The sequence below is a fragment of the Zalophus californianus genome, chromosome 11, assembly GCF_009762305.2.
Source record: "Zalophus californianus isolate mZalCal1 chromosome 11, mZalCal1.pri.v2, whole genome shotgun sequence".
Classification (NCBI taxonomy): Eukaryota; Metazoa; Chordata; class Mammalia; order Carnivora; family Otariidae; genus Zalophus; species Zalophus californianus.
The window spans coordinates 90,419,129-90,439,059 of NC_045605.1; the positions used below are offsets into that span (position 1 = coordinate 90,419,129).

General features: G+C 39.9%; 1 protein-coding gene across 1 annotated transcript; it reads left to right on the forward strand.

The window, feature by feature from the left end:
- The first annotated feature begins 3,746 nt into the window (after positions 1-3,746).
- On the forward strand, positions 3,747-5,004 carry LOC113913597 (glyceraldehyde-3-phosphate dehydrogenase-like). Its single transcript, XM_035723088.1, has one exon. It carries the CDS (start codon positions 3,792-3,794, stop codon positions 4,791-4,793), a length of 1,002 nt encoding a protein of 333 aa, XP_035578981.1. The 5' UTR covers positions 3,747-3,791; the 3' UTR covers positions 4,794-5,004.
- Positions 5,005-19,931: the final 14,927 nt, after the last annotated feature.

The following is a 19,931-nucleotide window of genomic DNA, read 5'->3' on the forward strand; positions in this document are numbered from 1 at the left end:
TGTCTGATGATGGCTATCTCTCTTTTACCCATTTTCCTGCACCTCCGGCATCATCAGTGCATTGCTGTTCTAGTAGTTTGGACACCTGTCAAGTGAAACATGCTCACTAGTCTCTGACTATGAAGAGTACACTGATTCACACATCACTAAGTGATACTATTGAAATCTTCCAAAATCTCTCGAGAATAGTGGCATGAATGAAGGGAGACTATACATTTTCTTTGCAAATACTCCATTCCCTAAAAGGGTCATTTCATTTTTGCCAGTCCTTCACTTGTTCTAATGGAACAACCTTGGAACTATCCAAGGTTGGATAGTTGTTAGTACAGTCAATTCTCTATATGAGATACATTTTGGTGGGATTCCTTGTGTGAGAAATGGAGCAGGCAGAATCCCAAGATGGCCCCTGCTATATTACAACTTTGATTGTGTTATGTTACATAGCATAAGGGATTTTGCAGACATAACTGAGGTTCTTAATTGACATTAAGACACAGAGGACATCTGGGTAGATTTAATCTACTCCCATGAGCCTTTTAATAGCAGAGTATTCTCTGGCTGGTCATGGGAGAAAAAGTCACAGAGATTTGAAGTATGAGGGATTTGATGGGGTGGAGACTTTCTCTTGCTGGGGAGACTATGAGGCAAGGATCTAAGGACAAGTGATAGCATCTGAGGGCAGTCCCAGCAAGGTATCAGGACTTTAGCCCTATAAGCACAAGTAATTGAATCTTGCCAATAATCTGAACAAGGTTCACAGCCAATTCCTCCTCTCATCTCTGTGGAGGAATTGGCTGTGAACCTTGTTCAGATTATTGAACATTCCAATAAAACCCAGTCTAGCCAATACCTTGATTTTGACTTTCTGAACTCATAGGCAAGCGAACCCAATCAAGACCTTCATCCACAGAACTGTGAGCTAATAAATGGGTATAGCTTTAAGCCACTGAGTTTGTGGTAATTTGTCATACAGCAGTAGAAACGTAATATAATATTGATATACACTACTATTACCACTATTCCTATGAATAGCAAACTCTCACATTGTGCTTATTTAATACAAGTTGCTCTTCTAAACACTTCACAAAGATTAGTGCTCATAACAACTTATAGAAAAGCTACTATTATTTTTCCAAGTACAGAAGAAGAAGAAACTGAGGTATATGGATATTAGCTAACTTACCAAAATCATAAAAGATAATAAGTGGTAGATCTTGTCTTGAAACTGAAGCAATCTGACTACAGATGTCACATTTTAAATTACACATTAACATTTTTACAATACTATTGCATGCACAGACATTATATTTATTTAAGACTATTTGCATCCAATTCCTTTTTTTTTTTATTATAAACTCCCAGATGTTTGGTTGCTACCCTGACTGAATTCATTGATTCAGCAAATATTTATACAGTGATTTGATTGCTAATAAACAGAAAGCAAAAGAGCCTTCAAAGCATCAAATATAAATTGTTAAACAAAACCAGCAGAGATATTATCCTGGTCAAATGTGAAATCTAATAAAGGAAAGAAATAGTATGTAAATCAATTGATGCTGCAGCATACATTTTTGAGAGTGATGAGGTTGCTTGATCAGTATCCCAAATCAAATTCTTTTTTACCCATTACTCACTAAAATAAGTGTTTTGTTATTGTTTTCTTTTTTCTTTCTTTTTAGGATTTTATTTATTTACTGCAGAGAGCAAGAGAAAGGGAGCGAGAGACAGAGAGCACAGAGAAAGAAGGAGCAGACTCCCCCCCGCCCCACCCCCGATCAGGGAGCCTGACACAGGGCTGGCACCCAGGACCTTGAGATCATGACCTGAGTCAAAGGCAGCCACTTAACTGACTGAGCCACCCAGGCACCAATCTTTTTTCTTTTTTAAAGAGTTGTCTGTTCATGTATCATATGACCTCACTGATATGAGGAATTCTTAATCTCAGGAAACAAACTGAGGGTTGCTGGAGTGGTGGGGGGTGGGAGGGATGGAGTGGCTGGGTGACAGACAATGGGGAGGGTATGTGCTATGGTGAGCACTGTGAATTATGCAAGACTGTTGCATCACAGATCTGTACCTCTGAAACAAATAATGCAATATATGTTAAGAAAAAAAAAAGAAGATAGCAGGAGGGGAAGAACGAAGGGGGGTAAATCGGAGGGGGAGATGAACCATGAGAGACGATGGACTCTGAAAAACAAACTGAGGGTTCTAGAGGGGAGGGGGGTGGGGGATGGGTTAGCCTGGTGATGGGTATTAAAGAGGGCACGTTCTGCGTAGAGCACTGGGTGTTATGCACAAACAATGAATCATGGAACAGTACAACAAACACATGATGTAATGTATGGTGATTAACATAATAAAAAAAATTAAAGAAAAAATATATAATGAAGGCACGAGCAGCAATATTCCTTAAGATGGTAAGAGATAAAATCAATATATTCAGGCAGAGCAAGATGGAGGAGGAATAGGAGACCTGGATTTCGTCTGGTCTCAGGAATTCAGCTGAATAGGGATCAAACCACTCTGAACACCTACAAACTCAACAGGAGATCGAAGAAGGGAGTAGCAACAACTCTCTGAACAGAGAAGCGACCACTTACTGGAAGGTAGGACGTGCAGAGAAGTGAATCCGAGGCGATATTCGGGAGGATAGATGGCGGGGGAGGGGGCCTCCACAAGCCGCTTCTGGCAAGTGATAGACCCGCGGAGCACAAAATCAGAACTTTTAGAAGTCGGCTCCGCTGAGGGACGTGACTCCAGTGGCTAAGTGGAGGGTGGAACCATCGCGGGACAGTGTGGTCTCAGGACCCTCAGGGTCACAGAAAGACCGGGGGTGCCTGAGTGTGGCAGAGCTCCCAGGTATCGGAGCAGGGAAGCCAGCTGCAGAGACAGAGCCGAGGCGCGGGCTCTCAGCTCAGGGTTGCCAAAAATTGTGATCCGCGGCCCAGTCGGGCCACTGCTCCTCCAGCAGGGACCCAACAAGCGGCAGAGCCAGGGAGACTCCCCTTCCTCCCCCGGGAGGAGCGGCGCGGGAGCGCACCGCAGGGATCTGCTGGGTTTGGAGACACCACACAGGGTCGGTGCCAGATATAGAAATGCTCGGTCACAGGCCAGGTGAGCACGGAGTGCAGCTGGAGACGGGGAAGACGGGAGTGACTGCTTTTCTCTGGGGGCACACTGAAGAGTGGGACCCTGATTTCTCAGCTCCACCGGGTGGAGATTGGGAGGCCACCATTTTCACCCTGGTCCTCCAAAGCTGTACCAAGAGCTTGCAGGGAACAAAAGCTCCTGAGAGCAAACCCCAGCAGCTTACTTAGCCGGGACTCACAAGGGCGGGGCAATTCCGCCTCCGGCAAAGACATTTGGGAACCACGGCAACAGGCCCCCCCCCAGAAGATCAGCACGAACAGCCAGCAAACCAAGACCAAGTTTACCGATTAAGGAGAACGGGAGAAATCCAGCGCTGGGGGAATACTGCACATAGAACTCAAGGCTTTTTTTTACCATGATTCATTAGTTTTTCAAAGTTAATTTTTCTTTAACTGTTTTTTTTTGAATTTTTCTTTTTCCCTTTTTCAACCAACAACTTATCACTTTTTCAAAAAAACATTTTTTATTTTTCATTTTTAGAGTCATATTTTATCCCTTCATAGTAGTTACCCTTATTTTTGGCATATATATATAAGTTGTTCTCTCTTTAAAATTTTGACATACAGGCTCTCTGCTCCTCCCCATTCGACAGACAGCCGTGAATTCTGGTGCAGTGCCAGCCGCGTCCCTGAGACACGATGGTGAAAGTCGGAGTGAACGGATTTGGCCGTATTGGGCGCCTGGTCACTAGGGCTGCTTTTAACTCTGGCAAAGTGGATATTGTCGCCATCAATGATCCCTTCATTGACCTCAACTACATGGTCTACATGTTCCAGTATGATTCCACCCATGGCAAATTCCACGGTACAGTCAAGGCTGAGAACGGGAAGCTTGTCATCAATGGAAAGTCCATCTCCATCTTCCAGGAGCGAGATCCCGCCAACATCAAGTGGGGTGATGCTGGTGCTGAGTATGTTGTGGAGTCCACTGGGGTCTTCACCACCATGGAGAAGGCTGGGGCCCACTTGAAGGGCGGGGCCAAGAGGGTCATCATCTCTGCTCCCTCTGCCGACGCCCCCATGTTCGTGATGGGTGTGAACCACGAGAAGTATGACAACTCCCTCAAGATTGTCAGCAATGCCTCCTGCACCACCAACTGCTTGGCTCCTCTGGCCAAGGTCATCCATGACAACTTCGGAATCGTGGAGGGACTCATGACCACCGTCCATGCCATCACTGCCACCCAGAAGACCGTGGACGGTCCCTCTGGGAAGCTGTGGCGCGACGGCCGAGGGGCTGCCCAGAACATCATCCCTGCTTCCACTGGTGCTGCCAAGGCTGTGGGCAAGGTCATCCCTGAGCTGAACGGGAAGCTCACTGGCATGGCCTTCCGTGTCCCCACCCCCAACGTGTCTGTCGTGGATCTGACCTGCCGCCTGGAGAAAGCTGCCAAATATGATGACATCAAGAAGGTGGTGAAGCAGGCGTCAGAGGGCCCCCTCAAGGGCATCCTGGGGTACACTGAGGACCAGGTCGTCTCCTGCGACTTCAACAGTGACACCCACTCCTCCACCTTCGATGCCGGGGCTGGCATTGCTCTCAACGACCACTTTGTCAAGCTCATTTCCTGGTATGACAATGAAATCGGCTACAGCAACCGGTTGGTGGACCTTATGGTCCACATGGCCTCCAAGGAGTAAGAGCCCCCTGGACCACCAGCCCCAGCGAGAGCAAGAGGAAGAGAGAGGCCCTCAGCTGCTGGGGAGTCCCTGCCCCAACTTACCCCGCAAAACACTGAGAATCTCCCGACCTCCACCATTTCCATCCCAGACCCCCTGAAGAAGGGGAGGGGCTTGGGGAGCCCTACCTTGTCATGTACCATCAATAAAGTATACTGTACCCCCCAAAAAAAAATTTTTGACATACAGTTTCTTCTAATAGATCAAAATATATCCTAAATCACTAGTTTATGGCTTTGTTCTAGTCTCCTGCCTGATCACATTCTCTCCCTTTTTTTTTCTTTTCTTTTTCTTTTTTTTTAATCTTTCTTTATTCGAACAACTTCTTATCATATCAATTCCTTTTATAAAATCTTTTATAATTTTGATCTTTACAGTCATCTTCCATCCCTTCATTGTATCAACCCTTATTTTATACATATATAAGTCTTTCATCCTTTAAAATTTTAGCAGGCACTTTCTTCTAACAGACCAAAATACGCCCAAAATCTAGTGTGTGGCACGGATCTATGCACTAGCCTGATCATATTTGATCATATTCTGTTTTTTTGTTTTGTTTTGCTTTTGTTTTTATCTTTTTTTTTCTTTTTCTTTTTTCTTTCTTTCCCTTTCTCTTCCCCTGGTTTCAGGTCTTTTCTGATTTGTATAGTGTATATTTGCTGGGGACATTGTTGACCTGTTAGCATTCTGTTCTCTCATTCATCTATTCTCCTCTGGAAAAAAGACAAGATGAAAAAAATCACCTCAGCAGAAAGAACAAGAGGTAGTACCGTCTGCCAGGGACCTACTCAATATGGACATTAGTACGATGTTGGACCTAGAGTTCAGAATCATGACTTTAAAGATACTAGCTGGGCTTGAAAAAAAGCATGGAAGTTATTAGAAAAACCCTTTCTGGAGAAATAAAAGAACTAAAATCTAACCAAGTCGAAATCAAAAAGGCTATTAATGAGGTGCAATCAAAAATGGGGGCACTAACTGCTAGGATAAATGAGGCAGAAGAGAGAATCAGCGATATAGAAGACCAAATGATGGAAAATAAAGAGGCTGAGAAAAAGAGAGAGAAACAACTACAGGATCACGAGGGCAGAATTCGAGAGATAAGCGATACGATAAGATGAACCAACATTAGAATAACTGGGATCCCAGAAGAAGAAGAAAGAGAGAGAGGGGCAGAAGGTATATTGGAGCAAATTATAGCAGAGAACTTCCCTAATGTGGGGAAGGAAACAGGCATCAAAATCCAGGAGGCACAGAGAACCCCTCTCAAAATCAATAAAAATAGGTCAACACCCCGACATCTAATAGTAAAACTTACGAGTCTCAGAGACAAAAAAGAAAATCCTGAAAGCAGCTCGGGAGAAGAGATATGTAACCTACAATGGTAGAAACATTAGACTGGCAACAGACCTATCCACAGAGACCTGGCAGGCCCAGAAAGGACTGGCATGAAATCTTCAGAGCACTAAATGAGAAAAATATGCAGCCAAGAATACTATATCCAGCTCGGCTGTCATTGAAACTAGAAGGAGAGATAAAAAGCTTCCAGGACAAACAAAAACCAAAGGAACTTGCAAACACGAAACCAGCTCTCCAAGAAATATTGAAAGGGGTCCTTTAAGCAAAGAGGGAGCCTAAAAGCAGCATAGATCAGAAAGGAACACAGACAACATACAGTAACAGTCACCTTACAGGCAATACAATGACACTAAATTCATACCTTTCAATAGTTACCCTGAATGTAAATGGGCTAAATGCCCCAATCAAAAGACATAGGCTATCAGATTGGATTAAAAAATAAGACCCATCAATATACTGTCTGCAAGAGACTCATTTTAGACCCCAAGACACCCCCAGATTAAAAGTGAGGGGGTGGAAAACCATGTACCATGCTAATGGACACCAAAAGAAAGCTGGGGTGGCAATCCTTATATCAGACAAATTAGATTTTAAACCAAAGACTGTAATAAGAAATGAAGAAGGACACTCTATCCTATTTAAAGGGTCTATCCAACAAGAAGATCTAACAATTGTAAATATCTATGCCCCAAAGATACAAATGTAGGGATCCGAAGGGGTACGCGCACCCCAATGTTTATAGCAGCAATGTCCACAATAGCCAAACTGTGGAAAGAGCCAAGATGTCCATCGACAGATGAATTGGTAAAGAAGATGTGGCATATATACACAATGGAATATTATGCAGCCATACAAAGGAATGTGATCTTGCCATTTGCAACGACGTGGATGGAACTGGAGGGTGTTATGCTGAGTATAAGTCAGAGAAAGACATGTATAATATGACCTCACTGGTATGAGGAATTCTTAATCTCAGGAAACAAACTGAGGGTTGCTGGAGTGGTGGGGGGGTGGGAGGGATGGGGTGGCTGGGTGATAGACAGTGGGGAGGGTATGTGCTATGGTGAGTGCTTTGAATTGTACAAGGCTGTTGAATCACAGATCTGTACTTCTGAAACCAATAATGCAATATATGTTAAGAAAAAAAAAGAAGAAGAAGATAGCAGGAGGGGAAGAATGAAGGGGAGTAAGTCAGAGGGGGAGATGAACCATGAGAGACGATGGACTCTGAAAAACAAACTGAGGGTTCTAGAGGGGATGGGGGTGGGGGGATGGGTTAGCCTGGTGATGGGTATTAAAGAGGGCACATTCTGCTTGGAGCACTGGGTGTTATGCACAAACAATGAATCATGGAACACTACATCAAAAACTAATGATGTAATGTATGGTGATTAACATAACAATAAAAAAATTAAAAAAATCAATATATTCAAAGATATTCAAGGGGAAGTTGTAGGCAAGAAATTCCTTTACACTTTGCCTTATGAAGAGGGGCTAAACATTGAAATACTTTTTAAATTAAATAATCTAATAATGTTTATTGATAAAATTAATATAATACTTCAATTATTTTAAATAAAAATGTAAAATATCCTTTTCACTAGAAAAAAAAGAGTTGTCTATTGTGATTGTTTTGCTTTACTTTTGATATGCTCATTGTTGAATTCTTAACACCTAGAAGAGGACTTGAATATAGGATAGTAAATATTTTTAGGAGTAAATAATTGTATGAATGTATAAATGAATTACCTCTTACTCTACTGGTTAGATCAAAAAAAAAAAAAAAACAGTATTTTTATAAGCACTGTCGGCATTGAGAAAGCATATATTTCCAGAGTAGAAATAATAATCTTTAAAATCAAAATAATTTTGGGGCGCCTGGGTGGCTCAGTCATTAAACCTCTTCCTTTGGCTCAGGTCATGATCCCAGGGTCCTGGGATCAAGCCCCGCACCGGGCTCCCTGCTCAGCCAGAAGCCTTCTTCTCCCTCTCCCACTCCCCCTGCTTGTGTTCCCTCTCTTGCTCTGTCTCTCTGTCAAATAAATAAGTAAAATCTTTAAAAAAATAAAAAATAAAGTCAAAATAATTTTGACATGTCCATTTTGAATAGCTTATAAAAGATTGCAAAATACCAATATTTCTGGTGTAAGAGTAAGTGAATACTAGATAAACTGAAATATCACAAAGGAAGAAAGGGAGGAAGGAAGGAAGGAAGGAAGGAAGGAAGGAAGGAAGGAAGGAAGGAAGGAAGGAAGGAAGGAAGGAAGGAAGGAACAATAGGATAGATGAATACAGAAGAGTTGTAGAAGCAAGTAACAGTCAAATTCCAGAGAAGGACAGACATTTAATAGGTAAGCAGAGATGAGAGACCACATTAAAATCTGAGTCTGGATGTTGGAAGAAGAAGCTTGCTCTGGGTAGGTAAGTTTTGCTGCAATTAGGAGAAACCAGCTGAATGTATAATACCACAGGTGGAGTTGTGTGGCAGACCTGAATCTAGGCATGTCTAAACCATAGAGGTAGTCTTACCTGCAAAAGGGAGTTTGGGTTTGTGGGGGAGGGCCATGGAATAGAAAGCAGAAGAAGATCTTGAGTTTCCCAGTGCTTATATCCCCAAGCACTGCTCAAGGAAAGAGCTTGAAACCACCCACAAGATATAAATCAGAGTGAAATTGATAATAATTAAAGTTCTAATTGAGATCTGATCCACTTCAAATTTTGATTAGGAGGAGTAATTGAACAAATCCTCACCCTTGCTGTCTGATAGTGAAAGAACAAGTCTTTTCTGGGGGAATATTTACCATCTACTTCAGTCTCTTTTCTCTGTTCTTTGGGTACAAAATATGCAGGACAAAATACGAAAACTATGACATGTACAAAGAAACAGAAAAATGTAACCCATTAAAAAAATCAATGATCAGTAAAGCAGACCTATACATGGCTTATGTTGAATTTAGAAAACAAGGACTCTTTAAAATAATTTTAGACATAAAATTATCTAAAATAATATTTAGACATTTAATGAAAGAAGGGAGAAAAGTGGAAAGATGAAGTTATAAAGCAGAAAAATGAAACTAAATAAAATTAAATTTCTAGGACTGAAAAACTTAATACCTATACTGAAGAATTAATTGGATGAAATCAACAGCAGAAATGACAAAGGATAGGTAAGGTCTGACTGGGAACAAGTCAGTGAGAATTTCCCAGACTGAACAGAAAGGAAGAAAAGAATCCTTTCAAAGTCTTTGGTGTCTGTAGTGATACCAAACTTGCATTCTAGATATTGGTAATTTTTGTTTCCTTTCTTTTTCTTGGTTAGTTTGGATAGAATTGTATTAAGTTTGTAGGTCTTTTAAAAGAAACTGCTTTGGATTTTATTGATTTTTCTCCATTGCTTTTCTGTTTTTATTTTCATTATTTATGCACTTATTTGGGGGGGTGTTTTCTATCTCCTTTCTTCGCATTTAATTCACTCTTTATATATGTATAAATTTTAGGTACAAACTTAGAATATTGATTGAACCGTTCTTTTTTAAATTTTATTTTATTATGTTAATCACCATACATTACATCATTAGTTTTTGATGTAGTGTTCCATGATTCATTGTTTGCGTATAACACCCAGTGCTCCACGCAGAATATGCCCTATTTAATACCCATCACCAGGCTAACCCATCCCCCAACCCCCCTCCCCTCTAGAACCCTCAGTTTGTTTCTCAGAGTCCATAGTCTTTCATGGTCTGTCTCCCCCTCCGATTTTTTCCCCTTCATTTTTCCCTTCTACTATCTTCTCTCTTTTTTTTTATCATATAATGTATTATTTGTTTCAGAGGTATAGGTCTGTGATTCATCAGTCTTACACAGTTCACAGCACTCACCATAGCACATACCCTCCCCAATGTCTATCACCCAGCCACCCCATCCCTCCTACCCCCATGACTCCAGCAACCCTCAATTTGTTTCCTCAGATTAAGAATTCCTCATATCAGTGAGATCATATGATACTTGTCTTTCTCTGATTGACTTATTTCGCTTAGCATAATACCCTCTAGTTCCATCCATGTCGTTGCAAATGGCAAGATTTCATTTTTTGATGGCTGCATAATATTCCATTGTGTGTTTGTGCGTGCGTGTGTGTGTGTGTGTGTGTGTGTGTGTGTGTGTGTGTGTGTATACCACATCTTCTTTATCCATTCGTTTCTTGATGGACATCCTGGCTCTTTCCATAGTTTGGCTATTGAGAATATTGCTGCTATAAACATTGGGGAACATGTACCCCTTTGGATCACTACATTTGTATCTTTGGGGTAAATACCCAGTAGTGCAGTTGTTGGGTCATATGGTAGCTCTATTTTCAACTTTTTGAGAAACCTCCATACTGTTTTCCAGAGTGGCTGCACCAGCTTGCATTCCCACCACAGTGTAGGAGGGTTCCCCTTTCCCTGCATCCTTGCCAACATCAGTCAGTTTCCTGACTTGTTAATTTTAACCATTCTGACTGGTGTGAGGTGGTATCTCATTGAGGTTTTGATTTGGATTTCCCTGATGCCGAGCGATGTTGAGCACTTTTTCATGTGTCTGTTGGCCATTTGGATGTCTTCTGCCCATTTCTTGATTGAATTATTTTTTGGTGTTGACTTTGATAAGTTCTTTATATATTTTGGATACTAGCCCTTTATCTGATAGGTCATTTGAAAATATCTTCTCCCATTCTGTCAGTTGTCTTTTGGTTTTGTTGACTGTTTCCTTTGCTATGCAAAAGCTTTTTATCTTGATGAAGTCCCAATAGTTCATTCTTGACCTTGTTTCCCTTGCCTTTGGCACTGTTTCTAGGAAGAAGTTGCTGTGGCTGAAGTCGAAGAGGTTGCTGCCTGTGTTCTCCTTTAGGATTTTGATGGACTCCTGTCTCACATTTAGGTCTTTGACCCATTTGAGTTTATTTATGTGTGTGGCATAAGAAAGTGGTCCAGTTACATTCTTCTGCATGTGGCTGACAAATTTTCCCAATACCATTTGTTGAAGAGACTGTCTTTTTTCCATTGGACATTCTTTCCTGCTTTGTCGAAGATTAGTAGACCATAGAGTTGAGGGTCCATTTCTGGGCTCTATATTCTGTTCCACTGATCGATGTGTCTCTTTTTGTGCCAGTACCATACTGTCTTGATGATTACTGTTTTGTAATAGAGCTTGAAGTCCGGAATTGTGATGCCACCAGGTTTGCTTTTCTTTTTCAATATTCCTCTGGCCATTTGGGGTCTTTTCTGGTTCCATACAGATTTTAGGATTTTTTCATTTCTTTGAAGAAAGTTGATGGTATTATGATAGGGATTGCATTAAATGTGTAGATTGCTCTAGGTAGCATTGACATCTTCACAATATTTGTTCTTCCAATCCATGAGCATGGAATCTTTTTCCATTTCTTTGTGTCTTCCTCAATTTCCTTCATGAGTATTTATAATTTTCTGAGTACAGATTCTTTGCCTCTTTGTTTAGATTTATTCCTAGGTATCTTATGGTTTTGGGTTCAATTGTAATTGGGATCGACTCCTTAATTTCTCTTTCTTGTCTTGTTGGTGTATATAAATGCAACTGATTTCTGTTCATTTCTGTGCCACTTAATTGAATTCCTGTATGAGTTCTAGCAGTTTTGGGGTGGAGTCTTTTGGGTTTTCCACATAAAGTATCATATCATCTGCAAAGAGTGAGTTTGACTTCTTCTTTGCCGATTCGGATGCCTTTTTTTTGTCTGATTGCTATGGCTAGGACTTCTAGTACTATGTTGTATAGCAGTGGTGATAATGGACATCCCTGCCATGTTCCTAACCTTAGGGGGAAGCTTTCAGTTTTTCCCCATTGAGAATTATATTCGCTGTGGGTTTTTCATAGATGGCTTTTATGATATTGAGGTATGTAACTTCTATCCCTACACTCTGAAGAGTTTTAATCCGAAAGGATGCTGTACTTTGTCAAATGCTTTTTCTGCATCTATTGAGAGGATCATATGGTTCTTGTTCTTTCTTTTATTGATGTATTGTATCACATTGATTGATTTGTGGATGTTGATCCAACCTTGCAGCCCAGGGATAAATCCCACTTGGTCGTGGTGAATAATCCTTTTAGTGTACTGTTGTATCCTATTGGGTAGTGTGTTGGTGAGAATTTTTGCATGTATGTTCATCAGGGATATTGGTCTATGATCATCCTTTTTGATGGGGTCTTTGTCTGATTTTGGGTCAAGATAATGCTGGCCTCATATAATGAATTTGGAAGTTTTCCTTCCATTTCTATTTTGTGGAACAGTTTCAGAAGAATAGGTATTAATTCTTCTCTAAATGTTTGGTAGAATTCCCCTGGGAAGCCATCTGGCCCTGGGCTGTTGTTTTTGGGAGATTTTTGATGACTGCTTCAATTTCCTGAGTGGTTATAGGTCTGTTCAGGTTTTCTATTTCTTCCTGGTTCAGTTTTGGTAGTTTATACATCTCTAGGAATGCATTCATTTCTTCCCGATTATCTAATTTCCTGGCATATAGTTGCTCATAGTATGTTCTTATAATTGTTTGTATTTCTTTGGTGTTGTTTTGATCTCTCCTCTTTCATTCATGATTTTATTTATTTGGGTCATTTCTCTTTTCTTTTTGGTAAGTCTGGCCAGGGGTTTGTCAATCTTATTAATCCTTTCAAAGAACCAGCTCCTAGTTTCGTTGATCTGTTCTACTGTTCTTTTGGTTTCTATTTCATTGATTATTTTCTGATCTTTATTATTTCTCTTCTCCTGCTGGGTTTAGGCTCTATTTGCTGTTCTTTCTCCAGCTCCTTTAGGTGTAAGGTTAGCTTGTGTATTTGAGACCTTTCTTGTTTCTTGAGAAAGGTTTGTATTGCTATGTACTTTCCTCTTAGGACCACCTTTGCTGCATCCCAAAGATTTTGAACAGTTGTGTTTTCATTTTCATTGGTTTCCATGAATTTTTTTAATTCTTCTTTAATTCCTGGTTGACCCATTCATTCTTTAGTAGGATGCTCTTTAGCTTCCATGTATTTGAGTTCTTTTCGACTTTCCTCTCGTGACTGAGTTCTAGTTTCAAAGCACTGTGTTCCAAAAAATGCAGGGAATGATCCCAGTCTTTTGGTACTGGTTGAGACCTGATTTGTGACCTAGGATGTGATCTATTCTGGAGAATGTTCCATGGGCACTAGAGAAGAATGTGTATTCTGTTGCTTTGGGATGCAACGTTCTGAATACATCTATGAAGTCCATTTGTTCCAGTGTGTCATTTGAAGTCTTTATTTCCTTGTTGATCTTTTGTTTAGATGATCTGTGCATTTCAGTGAGGGGGGTGTTAAAGTCCCCTTCTATTATTATATTGTTGTCAATGTGTTTCTTTGATTTTGTTATTAATTGGCTTATATAATTGGCTGCTCCTATGTTAGGGGCAGAGATATTTACAATTGTTAGATCTTCTTGTTAGATAGACCCTTTAAGTAGGATATAGTGTCCTTCCTCATATCTTAATACAGTCTTTGGTTTAAAATCTAATTTGTCTGATATAAGGATTGCCACCCCAGCTTTCTTTTGGTGTCCATTAGCATGATAAATGGTTTTCCACCCCCTCACTTTCAGTCTGGAGGTGTCTTTGCATCTAAAATGAGTCTCCTGACAGCATATCAATGGTTCTTGTTTTTTTATCCAATCTGAGAGACTGTGTCTTTTAATTGGGGCATTTAGCCCATTTACATTCAGGGTAACTATTGAAAGATATGAATTTAGTGCCATTGTGTTGCTTGTAAGGTGACTGTTACTCTATATTGTCTCTGTTCCTTTCTGGTCTATGTTACTTTTAGGCTCTCTCTTTGCTTAGAGGACCCCTTTCAATATTTCTTGTAGGGCTGGTTTCATGTTTGCATATTCCTTTGGTTTTTGTTTGTCCTGGAAGCTTTTAAACTTTCTTTTATTTGCAGTGACAGCCTTGCTGGATATAGTATTCTTGGCTGCATGTTTTTCTCATTTAGTGCTCTAAGTATATCATGCCAGTTCTTCTGGCCTGCCAGGTCTCTGTGGATAGTTCTGTTGCCAATCTAATATTTCTACCATTGTAGGTAACAGACCTCTTGCCCCGAGCTGCTTTTAGGATTTTCTCTTTGTCTCTGAGACTTGTAAGTTTTATTATTAGATGTTGGGGTGTCGACCTATTTTTATTGATTTTGAGGGCAGTTCTGTGTGCCTCCTGGATTTTTATGCATATTTCCTTCCCCACTTTAGGGAAGTTCTCTGCTATAATTTGCTCCAATATACCTTCTGCCCCTTTCTTTCTTTCTTCTTCTTCTGGGATCCCAATTATTCTAAATACCATTTCATCTTATGGTATCACTTATCTCTCGAATTCTGCCCTCGTGATCCAGTAGTTGTTTATCTCTCTATTTCTCAGCTTTTTTATTCTCCACCATTTCATCTTCTATCACTAGTTCTTTCTTCTGACCCATTTATGGTCAGAAGTTAGAGCCTCTATTTTTGATTGTACCTCATTTATAGCCTTTTTGATTTTTGACTTGGTTAGATTTTAGTTCTTTTATTTCTCCAGAAAGGGTTTCTCTAATAACTTCCCTATCTAGCTGAATTCCTGGGACCAGACAAAATTTAGGTCTCCTACTCCTCCGCCATCTTGTTCCTGTTTAACTTTGGGGGTGCAGTTTTTACTCTGACAGGAAGGAATAAGTAGAGTTTGTAGATTCAGGTGAGTGAAGAGATAATCAATATGCCCCAGTTAGAGCCTCTATTTTTGATTGTACCTCATTTATAGCCTTTTTGATTTTTGACTTGGTTAGATTTTAGTTCTTTTATTTCTCCAGAAAGGGTTTCTCTAATAACTTCCATGCTTTTTTCAAGCCCAGCTAGTATCTTTAAAATCATCATTCTGAACTATAGTTCCATCATCTTACTAATGTCCATATTGGTTAGGTCCTTGGCAGTCCGTACTGCCTCTTGTTCTCTTTTTTGAGGTGAGTTTTTCCATCTTGTCATTTTGTACACAGGAGAACAGATGAATAAGAGAACAAAATGCTAACAGGGTAACAACGACTCCAGAAAAATATATATTAAACAAATCAGAAGAGACCTGAACCGAGGGGAAAAGAAGGAGAAAGAGAGAAAAAAGAAAAAAAAAAGAATATGATCAAATATGATCAGGCTGGTGAATAGATCAGTGCCACACACTAGATTTTGGGCATATTTTGGTCCATTAGAAGAAACTGCCTCCCAAAATTTTAATGAAAGAAAAACTTATATATGTACAAAAATCAGGATAAATACGATGAAGCAATAGAATATGAGTGTAAAGATGAAGATTATAAAAGATTTTATAAAAGGAATTAATAAGATAAGAAGTTGGTTGGAAAAAGCAAAGAGAAATTAAAAAAAAATGGAGAGAATGTGATCAGGCAGGAGACTAGAACAAAGCCATACACTAGAGATTTAGGGTATATTTTGGTCTGTTAGAAGAAACTGTATCTCAAAATTTTAAAGAGAGAACAACTTATATATATATGCCAAAAATAAGGTTAACTACAATGAAGGGATAGAATATAACTCTAAAAATGAAAAATAAAAAAGATTTTTAAAAAAGGGATTGATAAGATGTTGGTGAAAAAGGGAAAAAGAAAAATTAAAAAAATAGATAAAGAAGAAAAAGGAAAATTAAAAAAGTTAACTTTGAAAGACTAAAGAATCAAGGGGAAAAAAGCCATGAATTCTATGTGCTGGAGTTCTGCCATTCTCATTGATTGGTAAACTTGGTCTTGGCTGGCTGTTCTTGATGATCTTGGAGGGGCCTGTTGCAGTGGTTCTCAAATGTCTTTGCCGGAGGCAGAAATGTCCCGCCCTGCTGGGGGCAGGGCTAAATCTGCTCGGGTTTGCTCTTGGGAGCTTTTGTTCCCTGCAAGCTTTCCCTACAGCTTTGGAGGACGGGAGTGAAAATGGCAGCCTCCCAATCTTTGCCCCAGAGGAGCTGAGAACTTGGGGCCCCTCACTCCTCAGTGAGCCTCCAGAGAAAAGCAGTCAATCACTCCTGTCTCCCCAGTTTCATGCCACACTCCGTGCTCACCTGGCCTGTGACCAAGTGTTTCTATCTCTGGTGCATGACCCCGTTTGGATTCTCCAAACCCAGCAGATTCCTGCCGTGCGCTCCCATTCTGCTCCTCCCAGTAGAGGAAGGGGAGTCTCCCCGGATCTGCCGGATCTGCGCTTGTTGGGTCCCTACTGGAGGAATAGTGGCCCAACTGTGCCACGGATCATGGTTTATGGCAACCCCGAACTGAGAGCCCGCACCTCGGCTGTCTTTGTTGCCGGCTTCCCTGCTCCGATACCTGGGAGCTCTGCCGCACTCAGGCACCCCCTGTCTTTCTGTGACCCCGAGGGTCCTGAGACCACACTGTCCCAGTGGGGGTTCCACGCCCAGCTTAGTCACTGGAGCGACGTCCCTCAGCGGAGCCGACTTCTAAAAGTTCTGATTTTGTGTTCTGCTACTCTATCACTTGCCAGTAGTGGCTGATAGAGGCCCCCTCCTCGCCATCTGTCTTCCCAAATATTACCTCAGATTCACTTCTCCGCACGTCCTACCTTTCAGAAAGTGGTCGCCTTTCTGTTCAGAGTTGCTGCTATTCTTTTCTTCAATCTCCTGTTGAGTTCGTAGGTGTTCAGAATGGTTTGATCCCTATCTAGCTGAATTCCTGGGACCAGACAAAATTTAGGTCTCCTACTCCTCCGCCATCTTGTTCCTGTTTAACTTTGGGGGTGCAGTTTTTACTCTGACAGGAAGGAATAAGTAGAGTTTGTAGATTCAGGTGAGTGAAGAGATAATCAATAGAAGAGAGTTTCCCATCATCTCCCCTCTCCACTTAGTGGCCTGTCCTGTGGCGAGCAGAGTGAGCTTGCATCTGGTTACAATTTTGTGACCCAGCTGGAGCAACCATCTGTAGCCAGCCAGCCCAGGGGTACTTCTGGTAATTTCCATTCTTCTTTTCTGATGTAGATATTTAGTGAGACAAAATTCTGCCTAAACTCTGCTTTAACTGCATCTCACACATTTGATATATATTCATTTTCATGCTATCCAAAATATTTTCTAACTTTTTTGGGACTTCCTCTTTGATTTATGTTATTTAGAAATATGTTTAATGTCCTCTTTGAGTATTGTAGAGGTATCTTTCTATTATTGATTTCTAGTTAAATTTTATTTTGGTCAGAATGACATACTTCAACTGATTTCAATTCATTTTTAATTTGTGAGATTTTTTATGGTTTATTATATGATCAACCTTGGTGAATGTTTTATGTGCCTTTGAAAAGAATATGTATTCAACTGTTGTTTTGTCAGATGTTTTAAAATGCACCATAATTAAAAGTTGGTTGATAGTGTTATTCAGCTCTATTTTATCCTACATTTTATATCTACTTCTCCTATCAGTTGCAGAGAAAGGAGTGCTAAAATTGTCTGTAATTGCAAATTTGTTTATAATTCCTTCTGTTTGTATTAGCAGTTAAATCACTTATATTTTATGTAGCTTTGATATCGATATAGGTCCACCATTTTGTTATTTGTTTTCTGTTTGTCCTTCCCCCACACCCTCATTCACTCTTTTGTTTCTTCTTTTGGACTATTTTAAATTTTTATTCTAAGTTTAATACACCCCTCTACTTTTTGCTATGTGTTTTTGTATTTTTTCTTAGTTATTACTCTAAGGATTATACTATACAAACCTAATGGATAGTCTACTTAGAGTTATCATTTACTTCAAAGAAAATATATAGGCCTTATTTTTATATTAGTCTCTTTACCTTCTCCACTTAACTTTAGTTTTCCTGTGTAACATATTTTATACCTCAAAGCCCACCAGAAAAACATTACAACTTTTGCTTTCAACAGTCATACATATTTTAAAGAATTTAAGAGACAACAGACAGTTTTTTACATTTATCCAGGCTTTTATATTTATGGTGAATTGTTACCCTTTCTGTTGCTCTTCTTTCATTCATGAAAATCCATTTTACCCTCTGGTATCATTTCCCTTCCTCCTGAAGATTTTCCTTTATTTATTTTAAAGCAGACACACTGGTGACAAATTCTTTTAGTTTTCTTTAATTTAAAATGCCTCTATTTTTTTCTTCATTCCTGAACTATGTATTCACTTGGTACAGAGTGTGTTGATGTTTGCTTTCTATCAGCACTTTAAAGATATTGCCCTATTGTCTCCTATCTTCTAGGATAGGAGATGTAAAATCTGATGTAAAATCTGTATTTATTCAGTCACACTCCTGGTTATACCATTTATATTTTTACCCTGGAGGCTTGAAACATCTTTTTATTCACTTTTGGCTTTCTGATATTTTAGTTTGATGTATTTTGGTGTGCTTTTGGGTTCATCTTCTTAGGGGTTTGCTGAGCTTCTGGAATCTGTAATGTATGTCTTTCACCAATTTGGGGATGTTCTCAACCATTATTTCTTCAAATACTTTTTCTGCACCAATCTCTTTCTCCTGTCCTTCTGGGACTCAAGTGATACAAATCTTAGATCTTTTGATATTATTGTACAAATCTCTCTAGTTTTGTTTAATGATTTTTAGTTTTTTCTTTTCTCCCTGTTTTTCAGATGGGATGATTACTATTGATTTATTTTCTTTCCTCTGCCATCTTCATTCTGCTATTAATGCCCTAGTTATATTTCATATATTTTAGTTTTCAGTTCTAAAATATCCATTTTGTTCTCTTGTGTAGTATCTATTCAGTGCAAAATATCCTTTCAGCATTTATCTTTCCATTTATTTCATGGGTATTCAACTTTACCTCATGCAGCACATTATGATGGCTACTTTAAAGTTTTGGTTTTTGTTTTGTTTTTAAAGATTTTATTTATTTATTTGAGAGAGAGAGAGAGCATAAACAGGGGGAGTAGCAGAGGGAGAGGGAGAAACAGGCTCTCCACTGAGCAGGGAGCCTGATGCAGGACTCGATCCCAGGACCCTGAGATCATGACCTGAGCCAAAGGCAGACACTTAACCAACTGAGCCACCCAGGTGCCCCTACTTTAAAGTTTTTATCTGATAATCCAAACAGTTGGATCATTGGGAGTTGACTTTTTTTTTCTTTAAAGGTTTTATTTGAGAAAGAGAGAGATAGAATGTGAGCATGAGCAGTGGTGAGGGGTAAAGGGAGAGGGAGAAGCTGACTCCCCACTGAGCAGGGAGACTGACACAGGGCTCAGTACCAGGACCCCGAGATGATGACCTGAGCTGAAGGCAGACACTTAACTGACTGAGCCACCCAGGTGCCCTAGGGGGTTGACTTTTTTTTTTTTTTAAGGAAATTAGATTCAATTAATTGATTAGATTTATTTAACTTACTAGATGCCTTTTCTTCTTTGTGTGTCAAGTAATTTTGAATTGTACCCTGGGAATTTTAAATATATTGTGAGATTCTGGAGCCTGAAAAAATATTTTTAGATCATACTGATTCGTTCATTCTAGCAGGCAGTCAACTCAGCTAAGTTCAGTTCACAATTAATGTGGGCAGCTATTCCAATGTCAGTTCTATTTTCAAGCACTGTGCTAGGCTATCTGGGTTCACCATACACATAGGACACTCCAGGGTTAGTCTGAGACATGGGTGGAGCTTTCTCTCATGGTTTTCTTTTCATAGCCTTTGTGATATTTCTTATGTTTTCCTACATGTATGCACAGTTCATATGTAAACC